This window comes from Agelaius phoeniceus, chromosome 7, assembly GCF_051311805.1.
Source record: "Agelaius phoeniceus isolate bAgePho1 chromosome 7, bAgePho1.hap1, whole genome shotgun sequence".
NCBI classification, from domain to species: Eukaryota; Metazoa; Chordata; class Aves; order Passeriformes; family Icteridae; genus Agelaius; species Agelaius phoeniceus.
This window is the reverse complement of record NC_135271.1, coordinates 20544018-20562571: the sequence shown is the minus strand read 5'-3', so window position 1 is coordinate 20562571 and position 18554 is coordinate 20544018. Positions and strand designations below refer to the sequence as shown.

The window sequence follows — 18554 nt, the reverse complement described above, 5'->3', positions numbered from 1 at the left end:
GCTGGCAAATAACACCTGCCTAGGGATGCTTTCCTTTGGATGTGCAGTTCTGGGAACAAACTTAAAGTTTAATGAGATAGAAGAAAAGCTCTTTTTTCCAGACCATGCTGGTTTTGAAATTAACAGCTTAAAAAGGTGTTTTTTTTTCCTCAGGAGTGAAAAAAAATATCCAAGCCAGAAGCTCAGTCCCCAGTTAACTTCAACACTTTGACATAAATACTTTATATATTTTATATCCTTTTGCATTCATATCTATATTAGAGAACTGGAGAGGCCAGAGGAATGCTGTGCAATTAAAAAAGCTGGAAGTGCTTGGAAAAGGAGTTTTGACTTGCAACCTGGAGTCACTCTTGTGCCTGCATCTCTTGTGTATTTTCAGCATTATATACACATACATAATGCAGCATCCTAATCCTCCTCCAGGCACCTGTGCCTCAGGTACTGATGCCACAACCTTTGGCAGATTTATAACAACACTGAGCTGTGGCTCCACATCCAGAGGAAATTGGAGCATGAGACAAGGCTGGTCATGAGTAGATGGTAGGAACCACAAGGACCAGCCCAGCATCACCCCTCACTTTCAGAAGGTGTGCTCACCCCACACTGTGGTAAACTGGACAGTAGATAAACCAGGCTGTTTCCCTGCTCAGCAGGGACGTGTCCTTCCCCAGTCCCAAACAGCCAAGAAGAACTTACAGCTCTCACCAACATCTTGCCCTGCTAATACCATGAACTGGGCTCTCCCACTCTTTCACACTCTGGACATGTGTCCTGCAGCCAGGAGAAGGCAGATTTTCACACAGGGTCACTACCAGAGGAAACACACTGACTCCAACAGAATCAGAACAGCAGGACACAGAGAGAGAGAGACAGAGAGAGAGAGGGGTGCAAAGCTGTAAAGCCCCTGGACAAGTCCTACTGCAAGGGCATTTGGTAAGTTCCTTTGTTGCACTTGGCACCAGATCAGAAAACTAAACCCTGCTAGTACTTTGAAGAGTAAGCCTCTCTCCTCACCTTGCCACGCTATTTCTTTGTTATCCTTTCTCATCCTGTCAGAATAGATGCCAGAGCTGGAAATACTCACTTTGTGAAGAGCATGAATCAGGGAGAAGTGACTTTCTTGAAGATTCTCTGGCCACTGTCAGGCTTGTTCAACCTTTCCTCTGAGTCAGCACAGCCAGTCTTTACCTTCACTTGCTGTCTGGCACAAAAGGAGAAGAAAAACATTTGTACTCTGCTGCAGTCACCGTCACAAAGATCCTGTTGTTGTCAGCAGGAGCTAGTACGGATGTCAGGAGAGGCTGAAATGATTCCATCAGGGAATATTTGTTAAAATCTATTTGGGGCACATCCTGCATTCCTCAAGTACCTGCAGGAATGGCTGTGACTAGCAGGGGCAAAATGACTGTACATCCTGTTCTGGCTCTCCCTGCCTAGATGTCCATACATGCACCAAGTATGGCTCGCTTATCAGCATTTACAAAAAGATAGCCCTTTAAACAAATTACCTTGTTTTAGAAAAACACATTGGAAAGCTGCCTGTGAGTAATGTACAATGTAAATCCATTAATCAGGCAAAGCCACTGGCATATCTCTACCTAATCATTCCATAGCACTTATTTGTCTCTCCCATGTTTATATTCTAATAGAACAAATGCAGCAGTCAAAAAGTTCTGAGCTGGCAAGGGGAAAAAAAAAAAGTCATTAAGCAGCCTGTTCAGAAGTGCACAGAAAATGTGTAATGACAGAGGACTTTATCTGAAAGCAGGAAAAGTAGGAATTTCAGAAGGCCAGGCATCTTGGGAAGGGAGGGAAGCATGCCAAGGCAGCGTGCTCTGCCAGCCACAGGAATGCACACCAGTGGACTCCACGCAGGTGCAGGCTGAAAAGAAACCATCAACAACCCTGACCAGACAGGCTCTGAGAGAGCAAGAAGGTATTTCAGGTAGGTTGGAGGTGCCTGGTTATGGCTGTGCCAATGGCCACCTGCCTGAGCTGGACCTGGCAGAGCTCACACAAAGAAAATAGAAAGCAGCAAGACACTCAAAAACTTAACAGGTCAAACAGCAGTGGGGAGCCACAGGCTGCCTTTGTGTTGTACCCAAGAGCTGGAAAACATCATCAGAACCTTCTTAATAGAAAACAGCCTCCTTTGATCTAAAAGGGCTTGACAGGCTCCTTTGACAATACAGAGATTAATTCTGAAGGTAGTTGAGCACACCAGGGCTAAAATTTAATTTCAAGAAACGCTGGGAAGAGAATAATTCTTTTCACGTTTGTTTAACAGTACTAGCAATTCATTCTTCCAAGAGTGATTGGTCAAATCCCAGGACAATTACTAAAGGCTACTGTGTAAATGTGGAAACAACAGTCAGTATAAAGATAAATCTGAAGGCACAAGACAGACAGACATGCACTTATCCATAAATACATATTGCTCCCATGGCCTCCTTACAGACCCATACCACCTTCTGTGGTTTCTCATAGCAAACACAGGGGGTTGACTACTTCTGTTAGTTCTCTTTCCTTCCCAGGCTCTCAAGGTTTGTTTTTAAATGAAATACAGAGGGATGTTTTGAAGTTCATGACAGTGGGCAAGCCCTCTTTCTCCACAGGAGGGATGCAGCAATAAAACTGGTCCTGCCAGGTGCTGACCTGCCTGTCTGTATGGGGTGAGGGTTGTCCAGCTGCAGTGAAGCCCAGGAATCTGAGATTCAGTCAGGATGTCAACATCAGTGGATTCCAAACCATCTGGAATCAAAGGGAAATAACAGATTTAGGTAACTATTAAGCTAAGCCACGCATCAACCAGTGGCCCAAGAGCCAAAAGTGCTGATTTCTGAGTCACACGTACTACTGGCACGCTCTCTTCTGGCATCTCCATCCACCAGCCTAGTTCTGCTTTCCAGAGGGAATGTCCCTCCCCAGCACACTGGCACAGACACAGGCTCACTCACAGCAGCACCCCCATCCACCCATCCAGCACAGCCTCCCATAGGAGAACATGTTCCATTCTGGGCTTCTCTGGGTAAGCAGCGACCCACCATAAATGTGTTTTCTCTTGGGACCATTCCCCATGGATAAATCCATGTAAGGTATCAGTGCTGCACAGCAGCACAGGGCACTCTCACAGCTGCTCTTAGGCTGCATCAATGCTCCTTTACAGAGGTAACAAGATCCCTTATGCTTGTAAGCAGGGGTTCAGAGGCTCTTGGAAAATGAAGCCTATTAATCAGTGCAAATTTAACATAATAAAATGTTAAATGTTTGCTCGTGGTCAAAAAGCCCCAACTGCTTCTCTCTCACAGATTCAAAGCAAAGAAGGAATCCAGTCAGATTTGTATCACTTCTTCTTGCTCTATAAATAGCTGCAACTGCCATTCCAAAAATAAACCAGATAAATATTTAAGGCCCACTGCTACTTAACTTACTGTTATGCTTACATACTGCTTACTGTTGTGTAAATCAGGAGAAATATCAATGAGATCCATAAATTCACACCACAATGCTTTGCTGAAGTCAGAGGGAAGGACTGTTTTTCCAGTGATTACAGAAAAGTCCTTCCATGAACACTTCACCATCAGCTTTCTTTCCTCTGACCTACAGATCCCTTTGACATGGGAAAATGAGCCATGGGAAAATGAGCATAAGGGGAAATGCCAAGAAAGCTGTGACAGTCCTTTTGCCTAATCCATCAGATGGATAAATAACTTTTTTAAAGGGCACCTCTGTCCTATTTAAATTTTTAAGCTTCGCCTGAACAAGGACTAGAAGAGATACCTGCTCCCTAGAGCAGTTTAGGAGTAAGCACTCTGCTGGAATTTTCTATCTACCTTGGTATCTACACTTGTCAAATAAAACAGCGATTACCATAAAACTATTGTAAAAATAAGCAGCTATACTTTCCTTTTGTAGACAATTTGTCTGTCCCCAAAATAACTCAGTATTTTGCCCATGAAATACTTCAGACTAATGCACTTCTGAAAAAAACAGTTGGAGATGAACAAAATAGTCTCAAATAGCTCTTCTATCTAAATTTAACTCAAAGGCACCATTTTACATCAAATAAAAAGACAACATAATGTACCTGATAATGAATCGCATTATTTGTGAGGGCACCAACAGAACACAAATTATTTGTGTTACTGGAATAAACATTCAACAGAATCCACCAAAACAAGTGAAACTATTTAAAGGAAAATACAGTCACTCTCCATCCTGAATAATCCAAGGGGAAAAAACCAACCCGACCCAACCAAACCAAAACCAACCCAAACTGTTCTTGAGCACGCACAGGTATTGTGTTAATCTGATTACATGGAAAAACTAAGGACTCAAAGGCTGCCTGTTTTGCTATTTTTCCTTGCTTTTCCAGGAAACCAAATATTAAGTACCTGGCTTACAAACCTCCAGCAGTTGATCCCGCTTCCTTTGACGTTCACCTCCTACGAATGACACAATCCAACACCCACATACCAGCTCTAAGAAATCAAGAGTGCTGTTGCTTCAACAAACCCCCATGCACTTGGAACTAGCCAAAGAAAGATGAAACACCCTGGAACTCTGCAAACAAATCATACCCACTGCTGATGTAAGGAAGGGGAAGGGAGGGCAAAGGGGAAAAAAGAAAAATTAAATAAACCATAGGAAGCATCCTTAGTCATCCAGAGCAACGTGTTGAGATTTTTAACAGCGCACCTGGAAATTGAAAGCCTCTATTAGCTCTGGCTAGAAAGTAAAGAGCAGGCTGCAAGTGGGCAATGAGCATTACCTTGTGGGGTGGGAATGGAGCTCGAGTGCCTTCTCCTCAGCCTGGCCTTGCAGGTGCTGCAGGGAACTGGGGTTGCCTCCAGCAGCACGAGAGCCCAAGGCAGGCAGGGCTTTGGGAGCACAGAGAAGGTCCCTCCCCACCTCACACAGCTGATGCCTATTCCTGCTGCACAGGCCAAATAAATCATCAGCAGGGAGCACCTGGGGCCTTTGTGGAAAAACATGGATTAACAGCATCGAGAGGATTTGGTATCCCATCTAATACTGCGGCCAGCTTTTACACACCCAGATGAGGGCATTGTGGATGATGTTGAGTGTTTTAGGGGTCAGAGTGTATGGGGTGGCAGGACTCCAAAAGCCTAGGAGGAAAACACATGCTGTGGACATGGCTCTGCACTGCTCCCCTTCCTCCTTCCCCATTATTAAAGTGTCAATTTGTCATGCATGGAGCTTGAGAGCTCTGCATGCTGCATCCCAGGAATGTCCCCCATCGCTGGCACCAACAGCATTGCTGCCTGCCACAGCCAAGTCTTCTCTTGAGTGCTCCCAGCCAAAAGCAGTTCTCACTCAATTTTCCACAGCTGAAAACGCCTGGGAAGGGCAGAGCTGGCCTGCACCTATAAGTGACCTCCCCCTTCTCCCCCTCTATTTTGAATTATATTTGTGAGCAAACAGGTAAAAATACAGCCTTTAAACTCAGAACCCCAGCTTTGGCCTGAGCACCACCACCATTTAGGAAATCAGACAAACAAATGGGAAGAAAGGAAAAAGCTGCAGAATTACTCAGAGCCACCCTGAAAGGAGGGCTGTTACCAAAACCACTGAGTCTCTTTTATTGAGGATTTCTTACTGCAGGAGAATGCTGCCTAATAGCTGCTATATCCTGCTTGAGTGAGTATAGTCTCCTCGGAAATCAAGCAAAGGTTTCTAATAGTTTTTGACAGAGTGTGGTCCCCTAAAGCTACATTTTCTGTCTGATTCATGCTGACTAACTGTAACCCTACGACAGTTATTGAAAGTTAATTAGCGGTGAAGTGCTAAGAGCTCTAAAAATGAAAATACAAGCGAGAACTGAATGCAGAGTGTCTCCCTTCCCAGAAAAAATACTGTCAAGAAGGTTAATATAACTGAAAAAATATTCCAAGTTGAAAATGTGAGAGGGATTCCTCTAATAACTTGGCTGTGATGGTCCCTTGTTGTGTAGACACACAGCTGAGAGGTAACACATTCCTAAGGGCTTATCAGGGACCCAAGGAACAAACCCCAGTACTTTATTAGATTTGCTAGAGGAAGTGCCTGGAAAGTTACATAGAGACAACACCCAAGTTACATAAAGACAAAGATATAAATCAATTACTGCTTCCTCTGGGGACTCAAGTTTGTCAGATGTTGCACATGCTATCAAATCCCAACTATTTTTGCCCTTATCCTTCACTTCCTCAGTGTTTGCAAGGAAAAATCCACAGTTAGATGTGAGCCCAGCCAGCACCAAGCGGGCGTAGGAGGTGAGGCGAGGAGAGCCACAGCCCTGCACCACCCACTCCCTGCAGATGTAAGCGCCGAGACAAGGTGCGAGGCAGTGGGCAGCACCCTTCAGGTGTTAAAAAAGCCCATCCTGGCACCCCCTGAAGTTGGATACAGCCCCAAACAATAAAAAAATAAAACTAAAAGCAACCTTCACGCAGAGAAGGGGCACGGTTTTAAGAACAAGGAATGGAACGCATTGGAGCAAAGCAAGTAGGTTGGAAAAGCCAAATGTAGGGCTCAGCATAAAAATAGACAACAGTGATGCCAGAATGCCTTGGCAAAACTGTGTTTATTGATTTTCATAGAATAGGGAAAAAAGCTCCAGTCCTTTCCACCCCTGACTGGTGACTGTGACTCACTAGCGATCTAAAATGACTGCAATGAGCAAGCGGGTCTGAGCTGAGTTGGACGTCGCTCACGTCTTCTCAGGGTTGACAGGGGAACGGTGTCCTGCTCCTGGCTCTCCCTTGTGGCTGCCCAGGAAATACAGAGTAGCTGTGCATGTTCACCTCCATCACATCAGCCAACAACACTTCGTTCGGGCAGGTCCTCTGGGTGGACAGAGGGGCTGATTAATGCGTGGTTCAGTGTCTGGCTCAGGCACCGCTGCTTGCCGAAAGGGCACCCTGGTGACCTGGTGAACTTTCCCTGGGGCTGGGAACTGGGTGTGTAAGGAGGACAACATCCACCGTCCCCGTTCAGCTGGGTGACCGCCTGGGTTGAGGTCTACAAGTGTCACAAGCTGTCCACGTTTGTTTTGGAGCTGCTTTGCACCTTTACTGGGCAGCCAACGCTCTCACTCTGAGGGGATCACAATGCAAGGACACGCTTGGGCTGAGCGGTTACCTTCGATGCTTTTCCTCCTCCAAGCGCACCCTCTCATCCCCACGGAAGGCGGAAGAGGAGCGGAGGGCGCGGTGTCCCCCTCCAGACGGGTCCCTCAGCCCCGCACAAGCTCTGGGTGCCGCGGGTGGAGCCCCGGGCCGCCGGCAGCCCCGCGGGGGGAGCGGGCAGCGGGGCCGCACCGCCCCTGCCCCGCCCTGCGTCGGCCGCGAGGGCCGAGCCTGGAGCCGGCGGCGGCCGCATGGGTCCGGCGTGGCCGCCCCGCCGCCGGCAGCGCCCGCGGGCCCGCCCGGGGCCGGGGCTGCTGCTGCTGCTTGTCCGGCTGGCGCTGCCCGGGGCGGCCGCGGGCAGCGGGGAGGCGCCGCCAGCAGGTACTGCCCGTTCCCTTCCCGGCCCCGGGGCAGGGCGGGTGCTCACAGGCCGGGGGTTGCTCAGCCCATCCCTTTGGGAGCGGGGACTCGCTCCGCTCCCGCTGTCCCTGGGCCCCGCGGCCCCCGCTGCCGCCCAACATGGCGCTGCCCGGCTGACGGGCCGGGGCCGCTCGCCCCGCCGGCAGCTGCAGCGGAGCCGGGGCAGCCGCGGCCTGAGGCGCTCTGCCGTGTGCCCCTGCTCTCCCCTCGCAGTTCGGGTCCCGCAGGACGGCCCCGCGCCGGGGCCGGGGGCAGGGGCGCTGGGAAGCGGCCCGGACACGGAGCCCGCACACGGACAAAGGGACCGCGGCGCACTGAGGGCGGGCGCGTCCCGCCCGCTCCAGCGGCGGGGCCGGGAGCTGCCTCTGGGTGTGCGACTCCCTCTGGCTTCCTCAGGCGCTCGGGCCAGAACAGGTCTTTTATTAACATATCTGAGGGCAGGCAAACCCCTAAGGGCTGTGCGCAGTTGTAGTAGCAATAAGGAACTCGAGAGCCGGCTTCCTCCTTGCTTTGACGTTCTCCAGTCTTGGGCATCTTCCGGATTCTGCAGCAGATGCTGATGGCTCATAATTTCGAATTTCCTTGCTTGCAGTCTCAGAATTTGAGAGTCACTCTACGTGTGTGTCCTCCCAATAGCTAAACCCAGCACCACCTCAGAGATACCTGTTCAGAAGCATCTCTCCTTTTGGAACATCATTGTTTCACTCTGCGGAGCTGATGCAACATCTCAAGCAGCTGTTTTTTCTCAAGAAAAATGCCTTAAAACTATGGGCAGTAGGAAAATACTTGCCGGCCTTGCACGTGGATGACATTGCCGTTGACACGGATGGATACTTTATCCGTGGTGGCAGGAATTCCTAAGATGCCCTTCAGGGGAGGTGTGGACACTCTGGGCTGTGTTTTGGCCCTGCCATTTCCTGTTGCTGGATTATCCTGGTTTTAGGCCTGGGTAGTGCCCAGCCTCACCTCCCTGCTGCATCAGTGACAAATAATCCTTCTGCAGCTTCGTGCAATGGCTTTTGTGAAAGTGCCTGTCTAAAGATACAGCCAGTGCTTGTCTGAGTGGTTGTGCTCCCTCCCACTAGATTTGCCACGGATGAAAATTAATCTGATGGGTAATTTTTCCACAAGAAAAAATGCCCAAATTTTAAGGTTAAACCAGTTTAGTAGGATCATGTGTGGACAATAATTCTGTAATGCTGTAATAAACCTAAGTAAGAACTATAATAAACCTGAGTAAGAACCTCCACACAGTATTTTTCACTGGCTTAACTAAATTTGTTAAAATATAATTTAGCTTAATTTCATCTTCCTTATAGAGACACAGCAGGTTTTTAACTGCAAACAGCATCTCCTTGTCTGGGTTGAGATTGCACATACCCATTGTGCTGTTCTGAGTGCATGACAGCGTGTTAGCAGTTATTACTGAGCTTGGCTGAGACCTACATTTTCTATTCAGTAAGCTAGATGAGTCCCTCTGTTCGGATGTGTAATTATTTCCTCTATGCTTCTCTTTAATTATGTTCTTGAAACACTGTGGTAATGCACTGTAGGGTATATTTTACACATGTATATAGATCAGAATGTATCTGAGACTTTGCTCCATTAATCTTTTAGGTCCACTTTTGCTCAAAAGTGCAATCTTAATTCCGAAGATCATAGGGGCTCACTAAGGTTTCAGGAGGGTTAGAACCATTCACATCTCTAATTCAATGATTTATGGTGAGCTGTCAGTGTAGTTCCCTTATTACATGCCATGGCTGGACTGGGACAGGAGTAAAAATGTTCTGAAAGGAAGAGTGGTGTGATTTAACATCATAAACATTTCTGAGGCAGAGGAGTATGACTTTTGTGATCAGCAGCCATGTCATGTGCTAAATGACTGTGTTAATATGTAAGTCTGTTTACCTGCTCAGACTCCCACAGTTGCATTCACCACTGGTACAGGGAACTCTGGTGGAGTTACACCCACTCATGCCAGCAGTGAATTTGGCCCAGAGGCCCTATTCCAGTGCCATCAAAACACTGATGCTGAAGCCAAGCTTTTCTGGAGTACATTTTTTAAAAATACCACCCTGTTGTGTTTTTTTTTTTTTTCCCAAAGGTGTTGCAGTTTACTTTGAAGCCTAAATGACTTGATCAAAAGTCCAATTTGAATTTCCATCTAAATCATATTGAACACATTTCTGTCAGCATTTACAACAATGAAATGGACTATAATTAGACATTTGTATTTGACACATGCCTAAAATTAACTTTTTTGCTCCCCCCAGGTAAAAACTGCAGCTTATTGCAGGAAATGGATGTCATCCAGAAGCAGGATGAAAACTGTTACTGCTATGTGCAAAACAGAACCATTCACTTACAGTACCTGTGGTCAACTATCCAGGTGAGAGGCTGTTCTGGGGGGCGGTCAGTACATTTCATGTGAGCTTTTCCCAGCCAGTTAGCAGGATCAGGGCAGCATCTCTATGGAATTAAATAGCTGGGACCATGATAAAAATGCAGCATTATGATTCTGCAGTTGGGATGCAGTGAGGTTTTGTCTCTGGCTTAGAGTGTGATGGTGCCACAGAAACATTAACTCAGGATTGGGTATTATTTTCTTGCACACCTTTTCTGTTGATGCATCACTGTTAACCTCTGAAACAAATGCTTCTGCCTATCACCAACTGCCTTGATGGAGCTTCTAAATCTGAGGACTACATGCAGTTCTGTGGCTCTCTCACCACGGCACACCAAAGTGTAGGAACCAAAGGCTCCTTAGATTGTGACTAATGAACAAACAGCAGCAGCAGTGTGTTTGTTCTCCTGAGTAGCAGAGGGCCATCTTACAAGTCACACATTTAGAGATTTGATTGAAGCAAATAAAAATCCCTTCAAGAGTGGAGGAACAGTTAAAGGAGTGAGCTAACAATCTCCATGGTTCCTTTTCTTTCCTGAGAAGTTTGTCTCCAGACAAAAGAAGGAAACCATTTCATTTTGTCTCTGTTGGAGGACTTTTCTCTCAGGTATAAGAAATTGGAACATCTCTGTTCCCAGGACTGTTTTCCTCAGGAACGTGTTGCAGGTGTTTTTATGAATGGTAGCAGCCTCCAGGTGGTAGAGCCCTCCATCAGTCCCACAAAATTTCCTGGAGTCAGTGTTTAAAAGCAGGAAGTTCAGATTTTTTCCACAACAAACTGCTTGCTGACACATTGTCTCCTTTCCCAGTACAAACCTGGTTTATTACCCATTGCATCACTTTTTTGCAGATAGGTCGTTGTTGTCTAGTAGGCCCTAAAGGATGTATCAGAGTCCTCAGGAAAATCACCTCAGCTTAGAAGATGGAGAAGATCTTTTACCAGTTTGGTGGAGGAGGGCACTGGGAACCAGCAAAATAAACCCAAATTACCCAACAGGAATGTGCTTTTATTTAAATTTCTGGTTATGCTATCTTTCATTTTCCTCATCCCTCTTATGTCCCCAACATAAGAGACAACAATGATCTCAATGATTCTTTATAATAATGCAACATGAAGATTGCATTATAAAGAAAAGCAAGTCAAATTTGTTACAGTGCAGGAGGGGAAGGAGGAGAGGTATGAACATTCACAAAACAAACTGTGGTCAGTCAGCTATTACTAGCTTTGTTAGAAATTTGTGTGGGCAAGTGTCTCAGTAAAACCAGACCCACTGTGCTTTTGGATGGACTGAGGACCCTCCAGTGAACTTTGCTGACAGCGAGTTCTCTGAATTACCTTGAAAAGTGTTGAATTGTAAACAATTAATCTTTGCATAATATAAATAACCAATACTAAACAATTAAGACTGATTTTCATTACCACATGCACGGCTGATATGCAGTATAATTCACCAAACCCCACAGTGATTCTGAGCTGCTTCTCTGTGTATTTTGTTCTTTGTTTCCAGATAAAAGTTAACAGCAGAGAAAGGTTCCGGTTTGAGCCTATTTCAGAAAAAAACAACTGCCGGAATTCAGAAACTGTTTTTGAGTTTGTTGCATGTGCTGTTCAAATCCTCTGGAAGCCAGAGACATGTACAGAAACTTTTCTGAGCATAAAACAATATGGAGAGGACGTTTGTTTCAAAATCCAACCCTTCAAAATTGAACCATACGTTGTGAGGGTGAAAAGAGAAAGTAAGTACCAAATCTTTGAGTTCAGATTGCAGATGGCTTGGTATTGCCAGTGCTACTGAATGTACCATCTCTTCTGTAAGAAGCTTGGGACTTTTCTGTTGATATTTTATATAATCAGCATTTCAGATTGAATTACTCTAAAGTCAATTTCTATTTCTTTCCCCCTTTTTTAGTGCTAGATGGAAAGCTCTTGTTTTTGTTTGTAGCTGGAATTTTTCTGTTCCATTTTGCAAACAGCCTGAGCAGGTGAGTACTGGCTGCTTTTGTCCTTCTTTCCCAAAGCTTGTGCATCTTTGGTCTGTTTTCTAAGCTAAAGAGGCAGTTCTTTGGGAAAGTGAAATAAGGAACTGAATATATATTTAATACTTCCTCATACTATTTGTGTTTGGACAGAGTGTGACATATCTTGGAGTGCCTAACTGTTTATCAATCAGCTGTGTTAGGGATTTTGTATCCAAACTCCCTGCACTGGGGGACACCAATACATTCAATCCTCAGTGGGCAAGTGTGTGGATCAGAAAAGTCCTTTTTCCCTTTTGTAGACCACTGAGGATAGCTGAATGCTAAATAATGCTGATTATTAATGATGCCTTTCCTTGGGGGGAAATATTGAGGATAAAGTCATCTGGGGCCTCTTTTCTGCCTCCACCTTTGTGCCAGCCTTTCTTCTGATGCACATTTTTCATAGCATGTAAGGGAGGATACTCACTTGTTACAGCAAAATATGTGCCCACAACTTCAAAGCAAAATGAGTCACATAATAATTGTCAGGAGACACCTCTAAAACAAGCAGAGCAGCAGTAGGTTTTATAGCATTAACTCTGAATTAAGCAGATGGAATTTATAAATGCATACACTTAGGAAAAAAACTTGTGGCTTTGTGGAGGGTTTTCTGCATTTTAAATTAAAATAAAACTTCTCATGCAGTACAGAAAACCATATTGGTTATTTCATTTTCTTCTGTGTAGTAGACTAGAAGGTCAATGCAATCAGAATTAGTGTGAGCTTTAAAAAACCCCAGCACAGTCTCTTAACCTGTAACAACTCCAGTGACCTTGAGTATCTGTTGGGAATTTTTCCTTACACATATTTAATACCTGAACTGGGCCTGTTAACCATATAACTGCAACTCTAATTTACAGCTAATTTAAGTTCTTACTGAACATCACTGCTGTTTTTACAAATGTTGGCATCTTAACCAATTACAAACAATACATCTCACCATCTCTCTTGTTCTCTTTACAGGAGTGCCAAGTTCTTTTACCTTTCTGGAGTAATACTGGGTGTTCTTGCTCTGCTAGTCTTTGTCCTGTTGACACTTAAAAGGTTTATTCCAAGGGTAAATCTACATTTATAAAATAAAATAATAGTAATCATCATAATACAAGAAGTGACAGTACAGAGCCAGATTCTGACCTTGTTCTGGCTTTGTGGCCAGGTAACTGCACTGAAATGACTGCAGGATTGCTTGAACCAAGTAAATAGAGTTAGGTCAGAGTCAGGTTCTGTTTAGCATTCTTCCAAGTTTAAACTGAACTGGCATTGGTGATGTACAAGAAGAGTTCATTCTGAAACATAAATTATTTTCATTGAACTGGAGCTAAGCTTACCTTAGAATCTGTGAATCAATCTAAGTAAAAATACAGTGGCAACTGAGACAGATTCTCTTCCATTCACCAAAGACAATTCATTGTAAGGCAGATGTGAATTTTTCCTTTAGTTTTGTAAAGCCTGTGCATTCCCATAATATTGCTGAGATATGTTAATTGGGAACACATGTCAGTAGGGTTATACTGTGACACTGGGACAGGATACACAACTACAGGGATGCAGTTGCTCTGCTTGGAATTGATACTGTGTTGTTGTAGCATGCAGAGGACTGTGCAGTGGAAGTCTCAAACCCTGTAGGTCTAAAGAATTTCACATCTGTTTTTGCCTGTGAGTTCCTTTAGAAACAATGGTCCTGATTCTGCCTTGAATTTTTTTAATAAAGTTTTTTTTTTCACTTTTTTTTTTTTAATTTCTAGCACAGTACCTTCTGGATTTTAATGAGTGGCTCCTGGATGGTCTCTCTCTATTTTATTTACTGCTTCAAAGAGAATATACAGTGGTTGTGGTCTGAACACAAAATCTACCTGTTGGGTAAGAAAATTACCAAGAAATGTGCTGCAGATTTTGGTTTAATTTAGTGGTCAGATGAACACCTGCCCATAAAAAAAGAAAATCAAGTGACTCATATAGAGTTCTATTTTCTCCTAAGCCATAGATGTTGAAATATTCTAAAGGTTCCTAATCCACTCAAATGAGTGTTTACTCACATTGTATCATTGAATAAAGAGTTTGATGTAGAGGACTAGTTCTAAGAGCAGATTTTGCTTGCATTATTTGTTCATTTAGTTGCTGTTGTTACATACTTTTCCTGTAAGAGCAAAAGGGCAGCTCCTCTGGTCTGCAGCTTGCTGGATGTAGGAAATGGATGCAGACATTGGGAATGGGATGTGGCTGCAGGGCTGACAAACCTATTGATCTGGCACCTGCCTCAACATGGTCACGTGAGGAGAATTCATGTGCAGCCCACAGCATTGGCTAAAAGCTGTTCAGAGATAACCTTGTGAACTCTTGGCACACTTTGGAAATAGCAAGCACATAAAACATCGTGCAGTTACCTGTAAGACAGCACAAGAATCAGCAGGCTACAATTCACAGCACCTGCCAGCTTTGGGAAACAAAGTACAGTTTCTAGGGGTAGTTTGCATCTTTTTCTCCATGTCCTTTTCTGTTCCTACAGGGTATTTTCTGGCTGTTGGGATGACCAGCTTTGCCATTAGCTATCAGCATGGGCCGCTGACCACGGAGCTCAGCATAACCTTGTTCACGTGGACGCTCCAATTAACAGCCTTTGTCCTGATCTACTTTGGAGTCACCGTCCCTCAAGTTGCATATGCAGTCATAGCAGTCAGCCTCTGCTCCAAAGGCCTCTGTTACCCCCTGGGTGCTGCCTGTCATATTGCCAGGTCTGTGTCTGTTTGTGAATGTCCAAGTCCGGGGAGAACCTGGGAATACTGTAAGCTGCTCATGAAAAAAACCCTACACTTCAATAATGGTGTAGGAATTTCTAGTACTAGCTCAGAATTTTGCCAAATGTAAAACAGCCTTAGGAAAGGTTTAAGGTCCAGAGACACAGAAATTATTTTCCACTTGGCAGTTTTAAGCATGAGTTTGGTTCTGTGGATAATGGAGAAGTGTGTCTGTGTTCTTAAGGACAAATGTAGCATCTTCTAGTCCACAGCATATGGCAACCAGAACATTTCTGTTTGATTGATGAGACTGCAGCAATACTGCCTTGGTTTGATGTGTAGTGAGAGAAGCTGCAGGGAACTCATATGGAATCCTAGGGATAAAACAGTGTACCATCACCAAGGATGCAGCTGTTCAAAAGTGACAATCCTTGGAGGTTGAAGAGAGTTCAAAGACTAAAATCACATGTCCACAAAATAGCATTTTCCATGATTTTAGTTTTTCTCCTTGTCATTCATAGAAGCATTCTATCAGAACTAGGGAGATATTTCTCAGCATTCCTAGAGGCCCATTTACATTTTGGAATTGGACAGGAACTGCTTGCAGTAGGTAGACCTTAATTTGCTAAGTGTTTGCAGTAGCAATACAGGAACAACGTGTTTGCTCATCCTTGAATTTGAAGTATGCTTTAGCACAAGTGCAATGCTCAAATGAAGATTCTAAAAAGCCTTGCCAATTGACATCTGTTTTTTACCTTCAGAGATGGATGGCATCCAGTTTCAGAGACTTTAGTACAGACTGTTCCATAGCTGTGGACTCTGCTGAACCGCAGAGAAGTAGGAAGAGGCAAAAGCTAGAACTGGCATAACCAAAATAATAAAAAACAAATAATTTGGGTTTCATTTTTTTTTTTGTACACACTGTTTAGTTTTGAAGAACATACTGCTTTAGTCTTATCTTCTCTTTTTACATGCTGAAGTATGAAGCGGCCTGAGTTGAAGTGTGTTTATTTTAGGTAGAATTTGTCATTTGTTGTAGACCAATTTCTGCCTGCAGCTGAGGAGCAACAGCTGTTTCAAAAGCAACACGTAAGATCAGCACCTGTTGTAAACAGGTTCAGAATGCTCTGGAATCAGTATGATGTGGCCAGAAGTTTTACTTTTACTTTCAAGTTTTACTCTGAAACACTGTAGTTTATTCTTCATGTAGTTCTTTTTGGTTTTTATGAACTGATGCTTCTATAAAGAAATACAGCTCTACAAGTAATCTCTCTTAGGAGAATGATAAGGGCTTTTGAATTTTTCTGTTTCAAAATCCTTAAGCCACAGCACCACAGTGTGAGGCCACAATGCCAGATACACAGTTCAGAGCAGCAAATATATCAAAATAACTTTGAGTCTTTCATTATTTGTTGTTAAGAACAGTGGATCTCACTGAGCCAGCAAGACCCTTCACCATTTGACCTAAACAACTCCTACAGTTCTCTGCTTTAAAGGGATATAAGAAGGAAAGCTGAATGCTGCTGATGTTGGAGCAGGTGTTTTTATACAGAGCTGAAAGTTTTATGGGCATCCAGCCCTTGCTTATCTTAACTCATCACAACATTTAAATTGAAAGCAGTTGACAGAAGGAAACAGAACATGGCACACTTTCTAATTTATATCTAATTATATTATACATTGCTACGCAGCAGCTAAAAAACCATCAGATTGTAAACATTTTGGCCTCAGACTACTCAGTTTTGTAATTCAGAGCAAGATTTAAGAGAAGCTAGCTAGTAAACAACATGAACAACTCACAACAGGCCTAGAGCATTGCTTATCTTTGAAGTAACATATGCAGACTGAGTTTTGATTCAGCCCATGTCTCTGCACAGACACATTTTGCATTTTGCACCTAAAAATGGCTGAGCAAGCAGCCATCTCTTCAATTCTGTGAGATTCTAGTCCATACATACACAATAAGGACCTGATCTAAAGCTCATCTGAAGCTCATTAAATATCATGTGAAATTCTACAGCTTTGGTTAAGACCTAGGGTAAACAGGCTAGCAAACATTACATACCTTGCCCTCAAATGTAAGAATGCAGCTTGTTCTCTTAAAAGGGTAGAGGTGACTAATGCATTTTAATAGCAGGTCTAGAGAAAAAGGGCACATAATTACATGGCAGATGACTTTATAAATACTGGTTCTTTTCATTTTGTTCTAGAAAAATGAAGCATCACTTTAAATCAAAAAAATTGGTGTTTAAATACCTTACTGAAGAGGAGTATCGAGAACAAGGTGAAAGTGAAACGATCAGAGCTCTGGAGGAGCTGCGCTCATTCTGCAGGAGCCCTGACTTCCCAACATGGATAGCTGTATACAAACTCCAGGCTCCACACAGGTAAGAAAACTTGGCTTCTCTAAAAATTGCTCACCTGAACACATTGCAGACCTAAATGCCACTTCAGGCACTGTTCCAGGTGTGTTTATCTTGCATATCCCACTCAGGACCACAGCCACACCTCTCAAGGGTATTACTTGCTGGTGGCATTGAATTTCTGTTTGTTCCTCCCTGACCACAAATTACTCTTGGGAATTTGCAGAATTTCACAGCTGATTCATGGTCACAGAACTTTAAGGGTTCTTACAGTGCTTCTGTAAGTTCTTGCAGAGACCCTGGTGGCTCTATAACCAGTGAAATTGCCCTGCTTCAGGTTTTAGGGCAGTGCCCTTTTCTGTGGTGTAAAACTGGCGCACAGTGAAGATACATACTCAAATATTACCTATATTAAGCTCTCCAACTGCAAATCTGCACAGTCAGGGAATCCTATTATTGAAGTATCACTATCTAAGACTAAGCATACAGATAAAGAAATCAATACCTGCAATGAGCAAGTAGAACAGGTAGAAGAGTTATGCCATGTATAGCTTAAGAGATAAACCTAAGACAAATATAGTTCAGGAAGGGTCAAGCAAGCAAAGCCAGAAAACCCTGTAGAGTATAAAATTAATCATAACAGTGTATTCCCATCCCAAAACAAAAACTCAAAGAGATCAGAAGCAGAGTTTCATATATTAGCCAGCCACAAAGACTTAGTCCTTGCCACAGAACCAAGTGCCACCATTTTAAAGGAACCCCAGTCAGTTTGGAATTTATTCAGTAACAAGTTAAACCCAGTTTCAGAACCTTAATCTTCCTTGGACTGGCTCTTAGACAGCCTCTCTGTCAGGTTTTATAGATTTACTGTTAAACAGTCTTACTTTCTAAGCTGCTTGCCTTCTTTAGAATGATGGAGAGGGAAAAAAGTGAAAGCTTACTGTTGTATTGTAGAACTAAATACCGCCAAATGTACAAAACAACTTGAGACACACATATTTTCTAGCCATCATTTCATTAATAGAGTTGTTATAGACTGTTCACTGGTTGTGAAAAGGGAAATAAAAAGGAGAACCAGCAACAATCAGATTTGGAGAACCCTTCCCAGCTCCCATTAAGCATCAGGCTGTGGTTCATCCCAAGGCAAACTGTTCCCCATTTAGACTAACAGAGCTTCCAAGAACAGCGAGGTGACGACATTCATCTCACAGAAATGTTAAGTCTGAAATGTAAATTATTGATCAGTTTACCAGAACTCCAGAATGTAGCTGCATTTCCTTTTTCATACATTTCTCTGATGCTGTCGACACTTACCCAGGTGTCAGAACTGCCGTCTGTTCCCACACTCTTGCCAGAAACCTCCAGCTCCATTCTCTCTCCTCAATGGAGTTGCCTACTGAAAGGAAGATTTGTGGGGGATTGCAGTATAGGGACAGTGCTAAGTTCATGCTTTCTTCTGGCATTTACTTGGAGCAGCTGCAGA

At 43.8% G+C, this 18554-nt stretch overlaps 1 protein-coding gene across 4 annotated transcripts in view; it reads left to right on the top strand.

Annotated features, from left to right (window-relative positions):
• Positions 1-7381: 7381 nt before the first annotated feature.
• Positions 7382-18554, top strand: part of NEMP2 (nuclear envelope integral membrane protein 2) — a 40844-nt gene continuing 29671 nt past the window's right edge. For all 4 annotated transcript variants that reach the window (XM_077181167.1, XM_077181168.1, XM_077181169.1 and 1 more), the window contains exons 1-8: positions 7382-7511; positions 9824-9939; positions 11463-11691; positions 11865-11937; positions 12937-13030; positions 13719-13833; positions 14480-14705; positions 16919-17095. In XM_077181167.1, coding sequence (XP_077037282.1) covers positions 7382-7511; positions 9824-9939; positions 11463-11691; positions 11865-11937; positions 12937-13030; positions 13719-13833; positions 14480-14705; positions 16919-17095 — 1160 coding nt within the window. The remainder of the gene's footprint in view (positions 7512-9823; positions 9940-11462; positions 11692-11864; positions 11938-12936; positions 13031-13718; positions 13834-14479; positions 14706-16918; positions 17096-18554) is intronic.